At 42.5% G+C, this 22,260-nt stretch overlaps 1 protein-coding gene across 22 annotated transcripts in view; it reads left to right on the top strand.

The window, feature by feature from the left end:
• PKNOX2 (PBX/knotted 1 homeobox 2) overlaps positions 1 to 21,092 on the top strand; it is a 3,670,033-nt gene extending 3,648,941 nt beyond the window's left edge. For all 22 annotated transcript variants that reach the window (XM_069224545.1, XM_069224549.1, XM_069224540.1 and 19 more), the window contains 2 exons: positions 8,102 to 8,280; positions 17,876 to 21,092. In XM_069224545.1, the coding sequence (XP_069080646.1) occupies positions 8,102 to 8,280; positions 17,876 to 18,102 (406 nt within the window). In that variant the 3' untranslated portion in view covers positions 18,103 to 21,092. The remainder of the gene's footprint in view (positions 1 to 8,101; positions 8,281 to 17,875) is intronic.
• The last annotated feature ends 1,168 nt before the right edge of the window (positions 21,093 to 22,260 follow it).

The following is a 22,260-nucleotide window of genomic DNA, read 5'->3' as shown; positions in this document are numbered from 1 at the left end:
CTGTATGCAACTTACATTCAGGTGGAGGACAATGTCCATCCCTTCTAATCTTTGAGCAGATATGCCAAAGGTTTGGTACTCCTCAGCTACATCTATTTACCACAGAAGAAAGCCCTTTGCTTCCTGCATTTCAAACCAGGTTTCAGGAAGATTGTTCGTGGGGGTAGATGCACTAATTTTCCTGTGTCCACCCACCCCCGGTTCTTCCCTTTTATTTTCCTCCATTTCCTCTAATTCCCAGGTTACTATTCAGATTTAGAAATCAGAGATTGAAACTCATTTTGGTAGTTTATTTTGGCTGAGAATTGGTTGGTTTCCTCTTCTGAAGCGGATGTCAGTAGTTTCAGAATGGATACTGTAAGTAGACCAGTGCCCTTTCCAATCCCCTCTTCTTCCCATAGACATATGCAGAAGGACGAGACTGTCGGCATGGTTGTTGAAAGGTGGGGTTTGAGAAAGTTAAGCTTTCCTCCCAGTTGGGTCCAAAGCTCTTAAAAGGTTCTTCTTTGATGAGGCCAACATTTACATCACTCTCTCCCTCCTGGGACCTTCTATTGGTACTGAGGACATTGCAGTCTCATCACCTTGACGCTTTGCAAGAGACTGATTTGAAACACCTGTCTTAGAAGGTTTCTTTTTTGGTGGCCATAACTTCGTCCCAAAGACTAAGGGAGTTTGTCTTATTATCTATTAAACCGCTTATTTCAAGATTTCTTTGAAGGTGTTGGTCCTCATGTTGGGACCAGGCTTCTGTCCAAAGGTTATGTCTTCATTTCCTCAGAATCAAAAAATATTTTTGACTTCTTATTTTCCAGCTCCAGCTACTCCTGAGGAGGCTTTGCGTACAATGGATGACCTAAGAGCTGTGAAGATTCTCCAGAACACAGAGCTATAGAGAGTGATAATCGGTTTATTAAATTTGGTATTTTCATCATGGTCAAAAGACTTCTGCACAGAATTTAGGTAGATCGCTTAAATGTGGATTGTGATTGGTTATGGTTCGAAGGACGATGTGTTCTTTGGTGGAGCGCACAGTAAATCTACTCAAGGACTGGCTACCTACTGGGTGGAGGCTTTGATGTTTCAGGTTTGGACATTTGAAAGGTTGTGACTTGGGCTACACCATCTGCTTTTGTTTCCCAAAATAGATTGGATGTTTAGGTTCCAGTGTTTTAGCAGCTACTATCCTCTTATTACTCCAAATATCCTTTTCTTGTGCCAAATCTTACGAACCCTCCCTGATCCCCTATTACACAACCTCTTTAAAGCTTGGGGATTTTTGTTATTACCACATTGGTAAAAGGGACATACAGCTCGAGAAAGAGTGCTGTTTTTCTATACTTCCTATTGGATCAGCTTGGTCACATGGTGCTTGGCTAGAGGTTACGTACCTCATATAGTAAGTATTGGTACAAGAAAAAGGATATTCAGAATAATGAGAAGATTACCGGTAAGTAACTGATTCATTCAATTGCCCCTTGCAATTTATAATAAGGTTTGCTAGATCAAAAGCCAATAAAATAATTACCAACTTAGATTTTATGACCAACACTGTAAAAATCTTATGGAAAAAATATCCACTGTAACTAATAGGCACTTTGTAATTTGGCAGAATTATTATGAATCAGAAAGTGACACAAAGCGAACAGTACCACACAGTTTGCCACCCCTAAGAACAAATTTAAAGCATCTTTCCTTCTGCAAATTGAAAAGAGGAACACTGGGCACAGAAATGGAATTCTCTGGTCATGAAATGAACTAGTTAACTATACCCCCATTAAAAAGAACGATCAGCCCACCTTGCCATTTACCATTATTCCCCTAAACAGCTACCATTGACACCTTCCACTTCCATCCATAATATAATACAGCACCGAGCTTCAATATTTCAAAGTGCGATTTTAAGTTAAAAAGATAAAACAAATATTTTAACGTAATGAATGCATATGACACGTCTTTGCGTATGTGGATTATTAGCTGTATGTCATTAACCTATTTGTTATACAAATCATGTATTACTAGAAAGTGTTTTAGGAAAATTGTCTGGGAAGAATCATCCCTAAATATCTGTAAGAATATTTTTCCATAGTAATATCAACTTATAATTTAAACATTAAGGGCCTTATTTATACTTTTTGGTGCAAAACTGCACTAAGGCAGTTTTGCCCCAAAACGTTTTGCACCGGCTTGCACCATTTTTTAGCACCACCTGGGCACCATATTTATGGAATGGTGCAAGCCGGTGCAAAGGGTAGGCTAGCTTAAAAAAAAAATTACGTTAGGCGGTTTTGAGTCAAAATAAATGATTCTGACCAGATTAGCATCATTTTTTGACGCTAAGGGGCGTATTTATACTCTTTTTGCAATGAATTAGCGTCATTTTTTTTGTACTCTAATTCAGTGCAAAACTAACTCCATATTTATACTTTGGTGCTAGACCCGTCTAGCACCAAATTTATGGAGTTAAAGTCATTTTTTGGAAGTGGAATCCTACCTTGCCTTAATGAGATGCAAGGTAGGAGGTTCCCGTGCAAAAAAATGACTCTATGGCCTTAACACCATATTTATACTCCCATGTAAAAATGGTGCAAGGGAGGGAGGAAGGGTCAAAAAATGGGGCAAAGCTTGCTTTGCCCCATTTTTTAAGACCTGGGTCAGGGCAGGTCTTAGGGGACCTGTGGCCCTATTTCCATGGTGGAACACCACGGAATAAGCCCAGAGGTGCCCTCCCTAGGCCCTAGGGGCACCCCCACCCACACTAGAGGGACTGCGAGGTTGGGGGAGCCCATCCCAGGTAAGTACAGGTAAGTGCATTTTATTTTTGAAAGTGCCATAGGGGGCCCTGAAATGGGCCCCCATATATGGCACCGGGTGCAATGGCCATGCCCAGGGGACCCCTGTCCTCTGTGCTGGCCACTGGGGTGGTGGGCATGACTCCTGCCTTTCCTAAGGCAGGAGTCATGTGGCATGGTAGGTTTAGCACCATAAAATGACGCTAATCTGGTTAGAGTCATTTCTTTTTACTCTAACCTGCCTAAAGCCATTTTTTGGTGCTAAACCCTCTTCTTCTATACTGCCAGCCCCACCGACTAAAGTCATTTTTTTAAACTCTAGCCTACCCTTTGCACCGGCTTGCACCATTCCATAAATATGGTGCCCGGCTGGTGCACAGAAATGGTGCAAGCCGGTGCTCAACTTTTTGGTGCAAAACTGAGTTAGCGCAGTTTTGCAGCAAAAAGTATAAATAAGGGCCAATATTTTGTACGTTTGCGCCACTTTTGTGTCATAAAATGACGTTAATGCGGTGCAAAAAAAGTTTAAATCAGGGCCTTGGTGCTAGATGGGTCTAGCACCAAAGTATAAATATGGAGTTAGTTTTGCACCGAATTAGAGTAAAAAAAAATGACACTTATTCGGTGCAAACAGAGTATAAATACGCCGCAGAGTATAAATATGCCCCTAAATATGGTGTTAAGGCCATAGAGTCATTTTTTGCATGGGAACTCCTACCTTGCATCTCATTAGGGCAAAGTAGGACTCCACTTTCAAAAAATTACTTTAACTCCATAAATTTGGTGCTAGAGGGGTCTAGCACCAAAGTATAAATATGGAGTTAGTTTTGCACCGAATTAGAGTTAAAAAAAATGACACTAATTTGGTGCAAACAGAGTATAAATATGCCCCTAAGCACGTACATCCAGAGGATGTACCGGTGCCTTGTCCTCTGACCAGACAAGGCTGCTACAGACCCCGCTTTGTGTGTCCAAGGCTCCTGCCTCACTCCTTCTGCTTCTCCTCTTTCTTGCGCTCCCTCTCTTTGCTTCGATCCCACCCTTATTCCTTCTCGATTTTAGGTTTGGTTCTGTTTTTGTGTTAGTCTTTCTTGTTGTATTGCCACTTCTCTCCTGTTTCATCTTGCTCTTCTCTGCTTTATTTTGTTTTTGCCTCTCATGCTCATTTCTGCTTGTTTCTCTTCCCCACACTCCTTTATTTCTTCTTGCTACTTTCATAAATTTCTGCAGCTTTCTTTTTGCCACTCTCGTTCGTTTCTGCTTGCCATTCTCACTCATTTCTGCTTTTCATTCTTGCTCATGTCGGCTTGTGTTTTTTCTTTTCCATTCTCACTCATTTCTGTCTCTCTTCTCTTTGCCGGGTTTGGGCTTTTCTGCTTTTCTTTCTGTTTTTTACCAAGTTTTGTCCTTTCTCACTTACTTTTTGTTCTCCTCTTCATTGGCCATTTCCTGCTCTTTTGTCTCCCTAAACACTCCTTTCCTCTTTTTCCACTTCCACATTCTCCCACTTCCCACCTCCGGTGCTCCATCCCAACCTTGCGCACTGCTCCTTACTCTCCCCCTCCCTCCCAGGACCTAATTAATGATGGCCATAGAGTAAAGGCACAGCGGGCGCAACGCTGGCACTCCGAAAGCTGGTCCACCTACCTGCCACTACTCCAAAGAAATCCTCCACGCTCTCAACCCCAGCCGCTGATCCCCTCATTGCAACAATACTACACCTCACAACACTGAAGGGATGTTCTCCTGTACCACCTGCAAGTTCTCATGTACTCTCCCGCACACACTGCTCACTACCCCTGCTCCAATAGCACCCAGCATCTATTTCTCACACCCACATTAACCAGACAATAACTGCATAACACTCTGCACACTCCTGCAGGCTCCTTAACACATGCTATCTCACCAACACACCACAGAGATTTGAGATCTGTTGTTCCTTGTGGAAATATGACTGAACCCCACATCAGCCCCTGCCATTGCTACTGCCTTTTCTCCTGACTACAAGATCACCAATTAGGACAGACAGCACAAGCCTGGTGGTAGAATCACCATCATCTTCAAGGATGCACAACCCCCAAAAACATGGAACACGATGCTTTCAGACTTCACTTCACAGTCAACTTTACCCTAAGCACCATCCTCATATACAGTTCACTTGGACCACATACATACTTTGCCAACATCATCACAGACTTAGTTGCTCCCCTCATCCTCAACTGGAGTGCCTTCCCCTCCTCAGGGACTTAACCTTCCACCTGAAGACGGTACTGACCCTAACCTGACTGCACTACTCAAAGACCCAAGAAACCTCAGATCACCTAACATGAAAAATTAGCCACACACGATTCTGGACACCTCCTGGACTTGGTTTGCACCACCTTCTATAACATCTCTGTTGACAAACCCACATTCATAATTTTGCCTGTCCGAACCGTCACTAAAGTCACCATTTCCAGCCCACACCAACACAGAACTACTACCAAACCAGTCTGCCGAGACTGGGACATCATCTCAAAGTAAGACTGGATGATAGTATTCACACAGTATTCACAGAACACCAGTTAAGGGACAGCAGCAGCCTACCCCTCAAGCTCAACAAAGCTGCATGATACAGACTACAAGCCAACTGATCTACAGAGGAACTCGGGATGACGAAGCATCAATGAAAACAACTGGAGCACAGATTGAGAATGAGCCAAGACAATGCAAAAGGAAAACCTTCATATCCATCTTTGGATGCTACGATCAGCAGATACAGAACACCAAATGCTCCAAGTTTGCAGACCGCATCGACAGTAGGAAATAAATCTTTGCCATTGTGAAAGAGTTCACCTCCCCAATTGCCACCTCCAGCAGCATCACCCCTTCACAGGACATTTACTACAAACTCTCACATTTCTTCTGCAGCAAGGTAAACTCCATATATGACAACATTGAGCCCCACCACCACCTGACAGATCTCGTAACACAACTCCCCACCTTGCCCAAAGAAACCAGTGCATCCATACTGTACACCATCTCCATGGGCAAAAACGAATCCACTATTTAGTCTGTCCATTTCAAGGCCCCATCCGACCTCTGCCCCCATCATTTCTTTGCCAAAAGACTCCAACCCATCAGCATAGCACTCACCCTGATATTATTCAACTCCATCTCTTCTGTCAATATTCTAGAAATATAGAAGCCCGCCACAGCACTCCCCTTGTTCAAAAAGCCTTTTGCAAATCCAACAACCCACCAACTGTAGATTCATTCTCTGCTACTGCCCCCAGCCAAAGTCCTGGAGAAGCTTATCAACATACTCCTAGCACCTCGAACTCACACAATCTTCAGTCCCAACCACACCTCAGAACAGCACTTATCAGTGCTAAAGACATTCATGTGATCTTGTGTAGAGGAGACGGCAATCATCCTCCTCCTCTACCCCTTCGTGGAATTTGGTGCAGTGCCAGACCCCATCCTCACCTGGAACCTCCATCAGATTAGAATCCAAAACCCACTCTCCGCTGGATATTCTACTTCCTAATCGGAAGGACACAGTCAGTGTGCCTAACCCCTTTTTCTGCAACCTCGTCTGTGGAGTACCACAAGGATCCTCAGTAAGCCAGACACACTTCAATGCTTACATGATCCCACTAGCAATCATCATCCACGCCCACAATATCGACATTCTATCATATGCCAAAGGTACCCATCTAATACTCTCCTTCGTGGACAAGACTCCAAATATCCAGACCAGGATTGCCTTCTGCATGACTGGATGAAGACCAACTGTCTCAAACTTAACACCAACAAGACAAAAGTTGTGATCTTCTGGAAAAACCCATCACATGGGACTCCACCTGGTGGGTGGCTGGCTAAATTCAGACCCACTCCCACCACCTGTGATAGGGAGCCATGCCATGGGTGGTACGGTAGGTGTTCCCATGTAACACACATGGCATCTGACATGTTACCAGATTTATGATATTTCATAAACCTTGGAAAATGTCAAAAGCCCACACCTTCCCAGGGGGGGTGAAAGGAAGGTGCAACAAGGAGAAATACCTTTATTTCTCCTCATGTTTTGCTTTTTCTATGTGTGCTGCATTCTGCAGCACACATAGAAAGAGGAAAACGCCTCTTGTGATTGTTTTCTTGCAGGAAGGTGTCCCTTCCTACACAAAAACAATCATCCCTACAACACAGGCATCCTTGCATCATGGTGCAAGAGTGCCTACGTGGCACATGGCAGCCCATTGTGCGCCAGGAAGAATCCTTGCGGCGTTGCCCTGCACCAAAACGTCGTTAGTGAGAACCTGAGACTTGTCTCACAGCACTCCTGACTGACGCTACCAAATAAACACAAAAGTTCTCTTATTACAGCACAAACGTGTGGCCCTTCCCATTAGACACCAGAAGACAAACGATTAGTCCCTGGTTCTGCAGTGTGGTGTAACTATGCCTATTCATAGAGAACTTGTTGATTTTCTGATTGGCGTTTGTTAATATGCTCATGACAACCAAAGAAGGCATTTTGGGGAACATTTTCACTTTTGGAGAAACCAAGGAAAGCCATTTTTTAAAATCAAATTGGACTTCCTACATGACCTCATCACCAACATTAAACTGTCTTTGATGTTGTACTGTGATCGTAATCTGTGTATCTAGTCACCTGCACTGACATATTTCTATTCAGTCAACATCTACATTGGAGTCACTTTACCTAAGAAAGACTATTGTGTTGTTTTATGTGCGGTTCTCGCAGCCTCTCCCCTAGTGACGTAAGTTCCAATGTTATGCTTTTGTGTCCCTTAAAAACAACATTTTGTGGGATTGATTTTACCAGGATTTCTAGGGCATCATTCTGAAGGGACTGTCACAGCAGTATGTGAGGATTTTTTGTCACAGTTTTCAGAGTCATATGCTATCTTAGCTACGTCTACCGCCACTGAAGCATTTTTCTTTGAATTCACTGCTCCTCAGTAAAGGCTTGCTCTTCGTAAGTTTTGTTCTTTAGCCTTCCTTATGTTTTGAAATATAATTGAGCCATAGCAAGATCGAAGTTAACAGCCAGAAATGTTTCTTCATTGTCATTATCATCATTACCACAAACAATCACACAACAATTTGCCAAGTTGCACCCACAAAGTTGCCAATTATCCCTTCAAGGCTAGTGATGAGTATTGGCCCATACTTGCTGCAATAATATTGTGATTCCTAGGCTAACACCAAAAGGTGACTGTTAGAGACTCTGCAGTAAGACAGGATTTTGAGATTTTACTTACTGTCTTATTTCTCTATTCATGTTTTTCTCTTCTGGAAAGGTTTATCAATGCAAGACGCCGCATCCTGCAGCCCATGCTTGACGCCAGTAACCCAGATCCTGCCCCAAAAGCTAAGAAGATAAAATCTCAGCACCGGCCAACTCAGAGGTTTTGGCCGAACTCTCTTGCAGCAGGAGTGTTACAGCAGCAAGGTGTCCTCTCTGGATCCAACCCTGATGGTAAGCATTTGGTGAACGCTCCAGCATCTAAGAGAGTGCAGAGTTGCATATTCACAGTGCAATATCGGGGATTCAGTGCCTAAGAATGGAGAAGGGTTTGAACATGCGCTCATGCTTATTTGATTATAATACACCAGTGTTCTCTCTATGGAGCCAATCAGAGGGATGTAGGGGCCTTAAATAGCATAGGCTGGTTATTTCTTAACCACCTGGCCATGAATTTGGCCTTTCCCCCTCAATCCTCATCCAGGCAGGTGCTCTTCAATGACTCATGTTGTTGTGATATTTTTCTGTAAGAAAATCGATCGGTGTTTTAAGAACGTTGAATTTGAAATGTTATCTAACTGCTATTTTGCATCACAATTGCTGCCTAAATTCAGTATGTTAGGAATGAGCAGAATACGCCACCTGGTTACATGCTCAGAAGAAAACTGATGACTGATGACAATGTGAAGCAGAAAGTGAATCAAAGGCTCCACAGCACTTTCCCAGTGATACAGGTCTAGTGTTATGGGGTTTCGAATCGAACAGAGCATTTACCTCTTTTGACTAACAATGTATTTAGGCTTAGTGTGTCACTGAGATTGTGTGTAATGCTCGAGATCTAGAAGTGTTGTCTAACTCCAACGTACTGTGTACTGTAGATAGGCAGTTCTTCACATAAGCCTAACAGGTTTACTGAAACGGGGTATTCTAATCTAACAGTGCCCACTTAACATGTGCACTCCCTCACTGTTAAAAATGTGGACTATAAAATGAAGAGTTGTTTCCAATCATAGTCTATGAAGAATGAACAGAGAGGACACTCATTGTAAGTGTTCACTCAAAAACACATTTAGATCTGATTCAGTTTGTATTAGGTAAAATACATTGTACCATTTCACAGATAAACATTGTAACAATGACTCTCATATTGGCATCAGACATCCAAATTCCAACTGACCTCCCAATAGGCTGGTTGATATTGTTTCGTGAAATGTGACAATGACTTAGATTAGGCTTTTGAATGAGCAAAGACGCTATCTCCATGAGTACATCAAGATTTTAGTTAATCCAGGCATATGATAGCGTATCAAAAAGAGACGTATGAAGTGGGGTAGGTTCCAATAACCTTCCAGTTCAACAGCACTTTCAAGGAGGTTTTGATTTCATTCTCCGTATTACGTGATGCACTCACATCCTGCAATTTGCCTATTGAAGGTTCACTTGATCTCCAAAACAATTTCAACAAGAAAGCCCAAGAGTGATACGCACATGGGGCATATTAACTCCGCCTCCTTTATATTGGCCTGATGTCTCCAATTCCAACAAATCACATTTGATTTGGTGGGTGTCACTCAGTATAAGCTCCTGAACCATTCATTACTCGACATGAAAGACAGGATAAAAAATACATTAACCAGTTAAAACTCTTGATACGCATCTTATTTTTGAACCAAGATAGGCAGGTGTTTGTTGAACTTCATGAAGTGGACACCCAAGTCCAGACAGTAAGCCAAAACCAGGAATAATGTTCTGTTCATGACTACAGAAAGGAGCACATGTTTTTGTGTAGTGACGGGTATGGTGCTTTGTAGGCCATGTCTAGTGCAATGTTACAGAAAGGCATTATGGGCTGGGGCCAACCTAAACCCCCCCATTGCGAGCTTTGAGTTATTTCCTCGAAGAAACACACATTAATGGCAGAGTTTTTGGCAATGAGCATTTTATCCAAACACTTGGAAAATACAGGGCTCTCAATGCCAAATTCACTGCAATATGTTGGGCATTAACAGTTCATCCCATGCTAACCACTGGCCATTCATCTTAGTTACACTCACCATTGTCTGGGCTTGTGGGCGACTAAGACAGGTCTTTCTTTGTAAGAAGCCTTTTTATACGTTTGATATTGTCAGAACCCCTTTCAGAGAGTCACGGAGCACGCAGGGGGGTTGAGGCCTTTTACTCCTGATGTCCAGTGACTGACCTACTATGGATCCTGAGCAACTGGGCCACGTGCTCCTTCCGCACTTGATTCTCAGTGGTCCCTGTGGACAAGCAGTCAAAGGCTCCCTTGGAGGAAATGTACACACGATTTAGTGAAAACGACTCGTAACTCAAAATACATACAGTATTGCCAATAAGTCAAGGTCCAGTCAAATACTTGCTTTTATAAGAAAAGAAGTATAACTCTACTCATGCAAAGCAATAACAACATTCATTGGCAACAGCACAATCCACTAAATGTCGGCCTCTAGCTTTTGTCAGGCAAATCCCTGTCCCACTCTCTCCCTTTTAACATGGTCGGAATTATTCCTCATTCACTGGTGGCCTCATTTGGGAATGCTTAACACTAGTTATGCGCAAGAGTTTGCTCTCCTTTGACTCCTCAGGAATATAGTCAAAAGTGTCTATTGGTGCAGCATCACCATCAGCAGCGCATCACCCGGGGCCCAACAGACCCATTTCAAATCTTACCTGATCCAGCAGCATGGAAATGTTCAGCGTTACAGCGAGTGCCCTGACTGGGGCACGGGAGAGTTCTGATCCTGTTCAGAGAAGTCAGGCTGCTTGCCGTACGCACAACAGCACTCAGCGGCTCTCTTTCTGTGTAGCATCACAGACTTCTCACTGACCAGAGATTCTCCTATTCTGTGAAGATGTGGTTAGTCAGTCCTCTCTTCATGAGGGCAGCAGGGGGAATCCAGTCCTTCAGTTTCCAACTGGATCCCAATGAGGGTGCAAAGTTGTCTGCAGTGTCCTCCACAGTATTTGGGGATCATTCAGGGGCAATGCTCGCTGTGCTTAGGCTGATGCACCATCAGAACCTTGTAGGCCTAACTCGATTAATTGTCAGATATAGCACTACTAAAATGTCTCATTCCAAAAATTGTATTTTAGCAGCACAACCATTTTAACTATATTCAAATATGCTGAATTATACGATGTGTAAATCAGTACAGTGGCCGCTGCACTCTAGACAAACAAAAAAATGTACGTGTAACTTACACCGGTAAATTGTACACCAACATTGCAGGATATGCTTAAATGGGAGCTAAAATAGGAACTCCCAGGAGTTGAATTGTTGGTATTTAGTTCAAAGGCCCAATGCAGCAACTCTGTTGTTTGAAATTCAGGGCCTTATTTACAAAGCCCTATCGCCACCAGAGTGTCACTTTTTGTGACGCTTCGGTGGTGCTAACCACTGCTCCATATTTACTTTTTGTGGCATTAGGCCTCTTTGTAAAAATAAGCCCCTCCGACTCACTTTTCTGTGTCAGATAGGCGTGCAATGGATGTTGAAGTAGGCGTTCCATCGCAAACACCCATTGCTTTTGATGCTGCCCCACATTTACGAGAAATCGTAAATCTGTGACAGCACCCAAACCTAACGCCACCCCAGGAATGGCGTTAGCATGGCAAAATGATGAGGAATGCTTTTATTCCTCCACATTTTTTGCTTTTTCTATGTGTGCTGCATAGAAGAAGCAAAATGAAATGGATGATTGTTTATATGCAGGAAGGTGTCCGTTCCTGCACATAAACAATCATTCCATAATGATGTTTTGGTACTTCTAGATTTACTGCATTTTGCAGCACACATTGACGTGCCAAATCGCCATTAAAGATTCTTTATGTGCAGGAAGGAACACCTTCCTGCACATAAATAATTTATCCTCTTAACGCAGAGATGCCTGCGTTGGTGCAGGCAGCTTAATTCAGCGCCGGCCTATGGGGAAACGCAGGAGTGCTCTGTATTCCTGTAAATACAACGCATCCCTGTGTTTCAAAAGTGGTGCAGCGCTGCTATTTTTGGCTCAGCACCGCATTGCGCCACTTTGTCATAAATCTGGGCCTTAGAGCCTTATTTAGATTTGAGTAGTAATGGAAAAATCACCAAAAATGGTTGAATTACCTAACCGGCCACTGTGTCTTCCCACCTCATTTATATAGGGAAAATGCATAGTGTCTGGTGGTAGAGCCTCAGCCATAGCTACATCATTATAACTTCCTGTTAGCAGACCAACTGCTATAGATCCATGAACCGAACAGCGTTGGGAGGACCACCCTAGTTAGGACAGGCCTTCCATTTTTTTTTTACTTTAACCATCATGAATGAATCAAGGGGAAACACAATGCTGTCATATCACGCATTTGCAGAAAATTTGCAGTACGTTAGGACATAATGTTTTTCAGAAACAAATCCTTGCTGAGATAGTTCAGCTGACATTGCAGTTTTAGCGAAAGTTCCCCCTGCCCCTTCTTTGGTCTTGAAATCTACATAGATGTGACCAACCAAACGAGCAGAGGCTTAGAGCTTGGAAGCTGTCATCTCACCTGTTGCAGTAGATGTTTTCTACTAATGTAAAGGACCTAAAAGCCTGTGGTCCCTCAGTCAGTAAATGTCCAACTACTAAAAACAATTCTGTCAAAATAGCCCCCCTATTCATCTGCTCATAAACATTTATCCTAATCAAAGAAATAATATTCCAACCACCAAGAACTTGAATAAAGTTTCATACTGCGTGGAGACCAATGTATTATTGCAAGATATCAGAAGCCAGAAGTACAAATATATAACAAAGACCCAACCCTGTAATCTCACCGAGGACTGGGGTACTAATACAAAAGAACTGCTTCCGGTGGGATTTATTTGTAAAGCTTGCATCTATAGATTGTGCTTTCTTGAATCAGTCTCTTGTATTGTATACGTGTGCTCACTTCCTCCCAGCAAATCAATCAGTGAATGCGAGTAGGAGCACTCTTTGTTTCAATATATGCTTACCTGTATTGAAACAATTCATCACATAATTGGTTCAAGAAAAGTGCAGAGGGCGCTGTGCTCAGAAAGGTGGGTGTATTTACAAGCATCCATAAAAATCACATAATGTGACTGAGGACAGTGGTTGTTATGTGATTAATAGCACATAGAGTCAGTGGATGCATATATTGGAAGACTTCCTCGCCTTTCCAGAGGAAAGTAAAAACCCATAATGTGTTATAGGATTTTTAAGGCTACTTTTAAGTACACCCACCTTCTTGAGGACAGCGTCGCCCGCGCATTTGTTGATTTGACGATCCAATTATGTGATCACATATATCAGAAGTCTACATTGTTTTCCTGCATCATTTCTGAAAATGATTGTGTACTTTGAGACTTTAACGTCTTTAAAACCAAATTCTTATTTTATATATCAAATAATTAAAAGACGATAGGTAAACAACTTGTGTATGTGTTACGGGTGACTTCAGTAGACAATTAACAGTACTGTAGAATTGTTCCAGTTCTAGTAGTACCCCACCTCGTGACAGCCAAAAAGAAGTTCTAAATACGGAATGATGGATTTCAGTTAACATTTTAGCGAGTTAGCATGATTTGTGAACTATACGCTCTTGCCCAAAAGAACACTGTTATAATTCAGTTGAAGGTCTTATCTGAAGAATGTGTCACATTTTTAATTTATTTGTAGAATAAGCCCTATCTTATTTAGGGGCATATTTATACTATCTGTGCGCTGAATTTGCGTAATTTTTTGGACGCAAATTCGGTGCAAATTTAACTCCATATTTATATTTTTACGCTAGACACCTCTAGCGTCAAAATATTGGAGTTAGCACCATTTTTTGGTAGCGCGCACCTACCTTGCGTCAATGAGACGCAAGGTAGGCATTCCCATCTATAAAAAGGTGCTAATCTCATTGCCCCATATTTATCCCCTGTGCTAAAATGACACATGGGTGGGTGGAGGGGCCAAATAATGGTGCAAAGCTTGCTTTTCTCCATTATTTAACGCCAGGGTCAGACCAGTCGTTAGGGAACCCGTGGACTCATTTCCATGGTGAAACACCATGGAATGGGCCCACAAGTGCCTACCCCAAGCCCCAGGAACACGCCCACCCACACCCCTCCCACACCAGAGGGACGGCAGAGGATAGAGGACCCCGTCCGAGTTAAGTATAGGTAAGTATTTTCTTTAAAAAAAATTAAGTGCCATTGGGGGTCCTAACATTGCCCCCCCTGCATGGCACTGGGTTCAATGCCCAGCTCAGGGGACCCTGGTCCCCTGTCCTGGCCTGGCCATTGGGGTGGTAGGCATGACTCCTGTCTTTTATGAGACAGGAGTCATGTGGTATGGTTGGTTTTGCGTCAGGAAATGAGGCTAGGCTGGTTAACTGCAATTTTTTATGCCTCTAACCAGCCTAGTGTAATTTTTTTAGGCAAAACCCCCTTCACCCGTACCACTTCCCCCACCCAGCTAATGTCTTTTTTTCTGACGCTAGCCCAACTTGAATGCCGTCTTGCAGCATTCCATGAATTTAGCGCCCGGTTGCCGCTTTGGAATTACGCAAGCCGGCGCTATACATATTGCCGCAAAACTGCGTTTTTTTGCACAGTTTTGCGGCAAAAAGTATAAACATGGGCCTTAGTGTCTGTTTATTAGGTCAAGATATCTGCAGTTTTACTACAAGATAAAGAAAATGGCCATTCCAATCCTGATAGCCACAAGCCCCATTGATGCTAAATAACGCAAAGCAGCGCTTTGCGCGACCCTGTGTTACTTTTGGGCAATATAGGGCCAGATTTACCAACATATCACGGAACACAGCGCAGCAGCCAAACATTCTTTGGTGTGTTGTGTGACAGGGAGGGAGCAGGAGAGCGCCATAACTTCAGAGATATGGTACTCTCCTCCCCTCTCCCTAGCTCAGAATTTTGCTGCCGTGCACAATGCATATACCTTTGCTCCATAGTGCAGGTGTGTTTACGTGAGCCTATCACAGGTTTAGTACTGGAAGGGCTCCCTTCCGGTACTAAATATTATGCCTAGAAAAGCTTTAAAACTTTTCCTACTTTGCATGTGTGCTGTAGACTGCAGCATACATGCAAAGTGAGAAAGAAAGGAGAAATAAAAGCATTTCTCCTTTTAACATTTGCTTTCAAATACAGTAATTTTTTATGTGCTACATACGGTTTTGCCTCAAAAGACACAGGTTATTGCATTGGAACGCCCTCTTGATGTGGAGTAGAGGAAAAGAACACAGTGCAAAATATTGGTATATTGTCCCCTTTGAATGCAAAACAAATTATAGATTGGAAAGTAGGGGGCATATTTATACCATGTTTGCGCCGAATGTGCGTCAAAATTTTTGGCGCACAATCGGCGCAAACCCTGCCCCATATTTATACTTTGACGTCCGACCCCGCGGGCGTCAAAGTTCCACCATGTGCGTCATTTTTTGGAAGGGGGAACAAGCCTTGCGTTAATTATGTGCAAGGTAGGCGTTCCCTTCCAAAAAATGACTTTAAGGCCTGTGCCCCATATTTATACTCTGACGTCATTTTGAGGCACAGGAGGGGGCTGGCCTTAAAAAACGGCGCCCAGCCTGATGGGCGCCGTTTTTTAACGCCTGGGTCAGGGCAGGCGTTAAGGGACCTGTGGGCTCAGAAGGAGCCCAGAGGTGCCCTCCCATGCCCCCAGGGACACCCCCTGCCACCCTTGCCCACCCCAGGAGGACACCCAAGGATGGAGGGACCCATCCCAGGGAAGTTGAGGTAAGTTGGGGTAAGTATTTTTCTTTCGTTATTTTTTTTGTGGCATAGGGGGGCCTGATTTGGGCCCCCGTACATGCCACTATGCCCAATGACCATGCCCAGGGGACATAAGTCCCCTGGGCATGGGCAAGGGGGCATGACTCCTGTCTTTGCTAAGACAGGAGTCATGTCAATGGAGGTTGGGCGTAAAAAAAAATGGCGCAAATCGGGTTGAGGCCTGATTTTTGCCTCAGACCTGACTTGCCCCATTTTTTGACGCTCAACCTCCATTTTCTCCTACGCCGGCGCTGCCTGGTGTGAGTCATTTTTTTTGACGCACACCAGTCCGCAGCGCCGGCTAACGTCATTCAATAAATAAGGCTCCCGCATGGTGCTTTGGAATGGCGTTAGCCGGCGGTAACATTTTTGACGCACAACTGCGTTGGCGCAGTTGTGCGTCAAAAAGTATAAATATGGGCCTACATTTTTTAAAAATCGTGACGCAAACATAGCGCAATATGTTAGTAAATCTGCCCCAATATCTTGCAAAAAGAGGAGAATGCAGCAACCTCCCTAGTGAATGAGAGATCTCCAGACACTCTACAGCTCAGATTGACAAACATTTTTTGCTGGGCGTGCTTCACAAAAGTGACACAAACCTGAACAGTATTTAAAATTTTAGTTTGGTGTGCAAAACTTGTGCACTGGAAAGTTCCCTTAAATTAACCCAAAGCAGCTATTAGCACTACTTTGTGTTACTCTTCGTCAGGGAGGAAATCATGGGTGGTACATGGGCGTTCCCAGGCAACCACCTATGTTTTTTGATGCAAAACCATAACTGCTAACAATAGTACACAATGTTTTGTGTAAAAATAAAAGCCACTTCAAAGCAAGCGTTTTAAAGGAGAAATGCTTTTGTGTCTCCTAAATTTTCTCACTTCACATGTGTGCTGCACTGTACACAACACATCAGAAGTGGGAAAGGTTTCAAAGTTAGTCTAAGCATTGTATTTTGTACTGGATGGCTACCTTTAAAGTACAAAACCCATACAAGACTCACAAAGGCACCTTTGCACTATGGTGCAAAGGTGTGGGCAGGGTGCTTGTCTGCCTGACTGTGCGTCAGCTCTAGGGAGAGAGCAGGACAGTGCCACTTTCCTTCTCTCTCCTCGTCATGCAACACATTGGTTCCCGTGATGTGTTGAGTGACACTTGATAATCCGAGGCAACAGTTATTTCAGAATCAAAAATGTGTGTTGGAGGATTGTCAATCATTTTAGGGGCGGTCATTAATGTTAAATACTTTTCTTAAGTAATGACCGAATCTCCAGACAATTTCAAAAGATGTGTCCTATTGATGCAACATTGGTTTAGGGTTTTCCCTTCAAGGGAAGAGTGGGGAAATAAGACCTGCTGTCATACTTGATTAAGGTAACCATGACAATGGTGTGCACTTGCCGATTCTGTATTGAATGTCTCATGAACAGTTTGCTATTGTGGCAGGTCTCTCCATATACTGAGCCTAAGGTTCCTTTCCCCCAAGGACTGGTACTCTAAGGTCATTGTTGACTGCAATTAAGCAATTAAGGCGCTTTAGTGAATAACTATTTGTAAGAGAGAGAGGCTGGAAAGAGTTTTCTAAAGCGGGGCACATTGTCATGTGCTGATCACCTCTGTACCACCTCCGCAGTCAGTCTTCAACTTCTCTCATTTCACGACTGTTATTATGGACCCTAATCCACTTCAAGACCTTGGAAGTTATCGAAAAAATGTTTTGTGATGTGATAGAGTAGATTTGTCCACATGCCATTGACTGAGTGCTATAAAATGGAGCATCAAAGAAACCTATTGGACACGCACATGTGAAATTTGACATAATGTATCTTTGTGTCATCAAGTGGTTGTTTGTAATGAATATGATTCAAGGAAACTTCTAATCTAACAATATTCTTGAGTGCAGAGGATCCATCTATGTAGCTTTCATTTATGTTGGGTAAATTATTTGAGCTTCTCTGTGCAACATATGTTCTTTTTGCTACATTACATCAATTCAAACTTTGTCATCTGTGTCATGTTTTTTAGGCTCCATCAATATGGACAATCTCCATTCCCTGTCCTCAGACAGTGCCACAATGGCCATGCAGCAGGCAATGTTAGCTGCCCATGAGGACTCCCTGGATGGAACAGAAGAAGAAGAGGAGGACGAAGATGAAGAGATGGAGGAAGACGAAATGGAGGAAGACAGTGAGGAGCTTCAACCTACGAATGTCAGTGATCTTGGCTTGGAACGCAATGACCCGCTGGAGTAGAAAAGTATAAAAACAATATTGATTTGTTGTGGAACCCTTCGACCCACCTCCACTTGATTTGCAGCAGGATCATAATCCAGTCCTCACTTCTTAGTCTTCTCTCCAGTGCTAGTTTCTCAAAACGGATTAATTCTGAAAAGATGTTACAAATGTTATGGAAGCTCACTGGCATCTAGAATTTAGAGGAACTTGACCTCGAGGGATTTCAGGTTAAAGAAACAGCCTTTGTAATTTCTGGTAGAAACAATCAGCCCTATCCTTTTAACTCTGACAAATTGATTCACACTGCAATTTTGTCAGCGACAACGCATCAATGCAGTTTTGCAGGAAATCAACCTCAAGCAATCGCAGACGGAAAATAACTCCCAGGAAATTTCAGAACACCTTACACCCTGATTGTTCCAAGTCGAGGCGACACACTCAATTCATTCTTAAGAAATTTTGTTTGAAAATGAATTTCCCCTCTGTTCCACAAAAACGATGTTTACCTCTTAAACTACAAAATCTCAGACGCTCAGAAGAATACTGGGAGATTTCAGAGTGACTCTGCGATTTGATCCTCTCCATGCTGTGATTCTTATACAAAAGCGTGATAAAAACATTCATTTGAAAAACACATTAAAAAAAATCAGTTATTGCTCCTTCTGATTGCAGCCTGCTTGACCATGCTGAGTGACAGCTGTGGACACATGAGCTACTTGCACAGCAAAGGTTAACTGGTCACTGGGTCTTATTATTTATGTGAAGACCACATTTTCATAGTCACATATTGTGGCCTTTTTGCGTTTGTTTTTAATAAGAACAAAAATGGTCTTTAGTTTAAGATGTTTTATGTATGACCGAATGTGATTTGGATGTTAGTTATTTGCCTTTTTATATATTATACCAATAATGGCAAGATTGAAAGGTTGTAGTGGACATTGAAAGACCCTGAGGGCCACGACAACGATTAACGATCGCTAGCATCCTGGAGTCTGGGACGCTTAACCTGCTTTCATTTATCCCAAGCACTCACATTTGTAGTTATCAAGGTGAAGCTCCTGAGACTATGTTGTGTTAAACAGTTCCCAACAATTCCCTCTCTAATCTTCAAGCACATACCTATGAAGCTTGAGGGAGGCAGTTGCCCTGAATTTGACAGCGGGAATTGTTTGGTTCACCAGGCTAAGATTTTATTCATTGCAGTATATAAGGAATGCCACATTATAACGAGATATGCCTTTCTAGTGTTTGTGTGGCTCTTGTTTGTAATGAAATAGATGTCATATTTCAAGGTAATTTTCAAGATTTTTGCCAGGAGGGCCCACGAGTGAATGAGTGTGAAAAGTTGTCTGGCACAAATTGCAGACTGAACACCTCTTTTCATGGCATTTGTATCACATTGTAATGGATGACGTAGCGCGTGTTGCATCTGATACAATGCGGAGACAGCATAGGCCCACATTAGGGCTGTAAGCATCTGGCAAGTAACATAAGTGCACCCGAGTGGTGTTCTTAGAATATATTGTTTTTCTTACACTAAAGGAGGCAGGCTCATACCTTTCTTGGTGCATCTTGCTACTGTCCTCTCATTTGGAAAGCAAGCTTGTGATGTCGAGTGGGGACTGAGACCAGCATGTGACAAGCTAGTTTGCTGCTCGCACCTCCTATCTATGTATGACAGTGGCACTGTGGCAGAATCACTTGCTTTTCTCCGTCCCCATCCCCAGTGGCCTTTGACGCCACTAGTCACCTATTACAGTTTATCCCGGTTGACGAGTGGCACATTTTACTTGGTACAAGTATCTTTTTACATCAGAAGTTGCCTTTAGTAACGTTACCGCTAACGCTTTTAAGATGAATATACTCTCCCAGGTATTAAAAATATCCATGATTCAAAGCCTAAATAGCCCTTTATTTCATCAACTATAATTAGAAGAAAAAAAAATGCTACTCATGCCGGGTCACATTTGGCAGCTAAGCAAATACCACCATTCCTTCGTACTATTGGGTTGTTTGTGCCTTCAGTATAGGAAGGGTATAGATCATCTACTTGCCCCGAATCTAAACTCCGCCACAGCTTAAGTTCTTTACAACAAATGTGCATATAGCTAGTATTTGTGAATATGTGATACATCAGGGGTCAAGTGTCCTTTACATGCAATATTATAGGCTGTCAAAGGCTGATACTCAATATCAGAACTCAATGAAATGGAAATTTGTAATAAAGTCACCTTTTTATTTTATGGAAAATGCATGAGAATATTCCTGTATCCAAGAAGTAAATGTCTGTATATCCAACAAAGAAACGTCTCAACAAGATGCACAGATGAGCTCACAGACGAACACAAATCTATTTCCATTTCAACGTTTCAGATTCTGAGTCCCTCAGGTTGTACACCAGTGCTTTATCAGCGACTGCTAGCTGACAGTGCTGGATTGTAAAAACCATGAGTGAATGCCAATGAAAATGTTTGGCGTGCAATAAAAATGTTATTTGTAACAATTGTAATAATAAACTTAACATTCGCACATTTATTACCACTGTGGAAAGCGTCAAAGTCCCTATTATTACCACAGTGTAGCTAACCGACCTAATAAAGCACTGCTTACTGCCTCATAACATCAATGATACAATTACTTTACAGAACGAAACATGTGGACACTTGTTCATATTTTAAGGCAACAAACAACAAGAGCAGTAATGACACTGATATACCACACAAGCGAATATCCCAATATAGTGAACAAATAGTGTGTTTCCACCATTGGAGTCTCACTGCCACAAGACTCCCTTTGTAACTCCAAGATAAGCACACTGCATGCTTGCAGCCCATGGTGCTCGATATAGGATTAGATTTTGTATGAGATATGGATTTGTCACTACTTGAGAAGTAGAGTTTTCAAGTAGACTACTGATATTAAGATTCCTGATGAAGTCCTGTTGGATGGAGGAAACGCGTTGACTGGGCTGAGAAATAATTTTTGGAAGAATAAAATTCGATACAACATTTCTTGGCTCCTGTGATTTCAATGGACTGAATGGAGAATTGACATATATTTGGACGCTTATTGGACTCTCTTTGAACATTTGTTATTATTACTTTCAGGGTGTCTTTATGAGTCTTTGAGTACTCACCTTTGCAGTGTGCCCATATTTTAAGGCTTATTCCAAGGGGAACAAGAACTCATGAAAATAACAAAAAAATGAACTGTACAGTATATATATATATATATATATATATCTATATGAGAAAGACTTGGCCCACCCAGAGGTTTCATGATAATGAAGCACAGGAGCCCACGCTTCATGTTTGTTCTTAATTTACTGCTGATCTGCAGATCCATGGATCCGTCGTGGATCTGTCCGTAGAATTTAAAAAACTGTTCTTAGCCCTGGGGGTGTCCTTTGGGACCTCACTACCAGAGCCAAGGGGTCAGGGTGTTCGTACCCTGACCCCTTTTGTGTTTTTAAATATTTTTTCTGGGACTCAGCTTCAGCAGAATCCCAAGATGGCTGACAACACTTCTGTTGTTGTAGTGTTATCAACCAATCAGATCTCTGCACAAGATCGTTAGTGGTCGCAAATCCTTCACGTCTTCATATATACAATCTTGGATTTCTTTAAATTTCTGAAAAACTACTGAATGACTTTACACCACATAACAAAAAGTGCTCTTTGTGGACCAAGAGTTACCTTTCTTCCAAATTTGGTGTAATTCCATCCAGTAGTTTTTGCGCTATTGCTGTTCAATTTTTCCTATAGAAATTAACATTGGAAAAGCTCTAAATTTCACCCCCCGAGTTATCTCGTCCCCGCTTGATGGATCATCCCCAAATCTTTCAGACAGCAGCTCACATGACTGTCGTTTTTTGGGGGGAACATTTTGTGCAGATTCGTCAAGCGGCACCAAATATTTAGGCAAGCAAAAAACAGCTTTATCTATAGGAACTAGGTCTTAACTATATCTAACTACTGACAACTGCCAGTAGGTCATATATATATGTATATATACATATAAAAGCTAATGACAGTCACCACTAGGTACTTATACTTAGGTCCAAGACCCATATTTAAACTATTTCACGCAAAACTGCACTAATGCAGTTTTGCGTGAAAAAGTTTACCGTTGGCTAGTGACATTCCAGAGTGCCAGCAGGGCTCCAAATCTAAGGAA

Source organism: Pleurodeles waltl, chromosome 3_1, assembly GCF_031143425.1.
Source record: "Pleurodeles waltl isolate 20211129_DDA chromosome 3_1, aPleWal1.hap1.20221129, whole genome shotgun sequence".
Lineage (NCBI taxonomy): Eukaryota > Metazoa > Chordata > Amphibia > Caudata > Salamandridae > Pleurodeles > Pleurodeles waltl.
The sequence above is the reverse complement of the archived record's forward strand: the minus strand, read 5'-3'. Positions and strand labels throughout refer to the sequence as shown.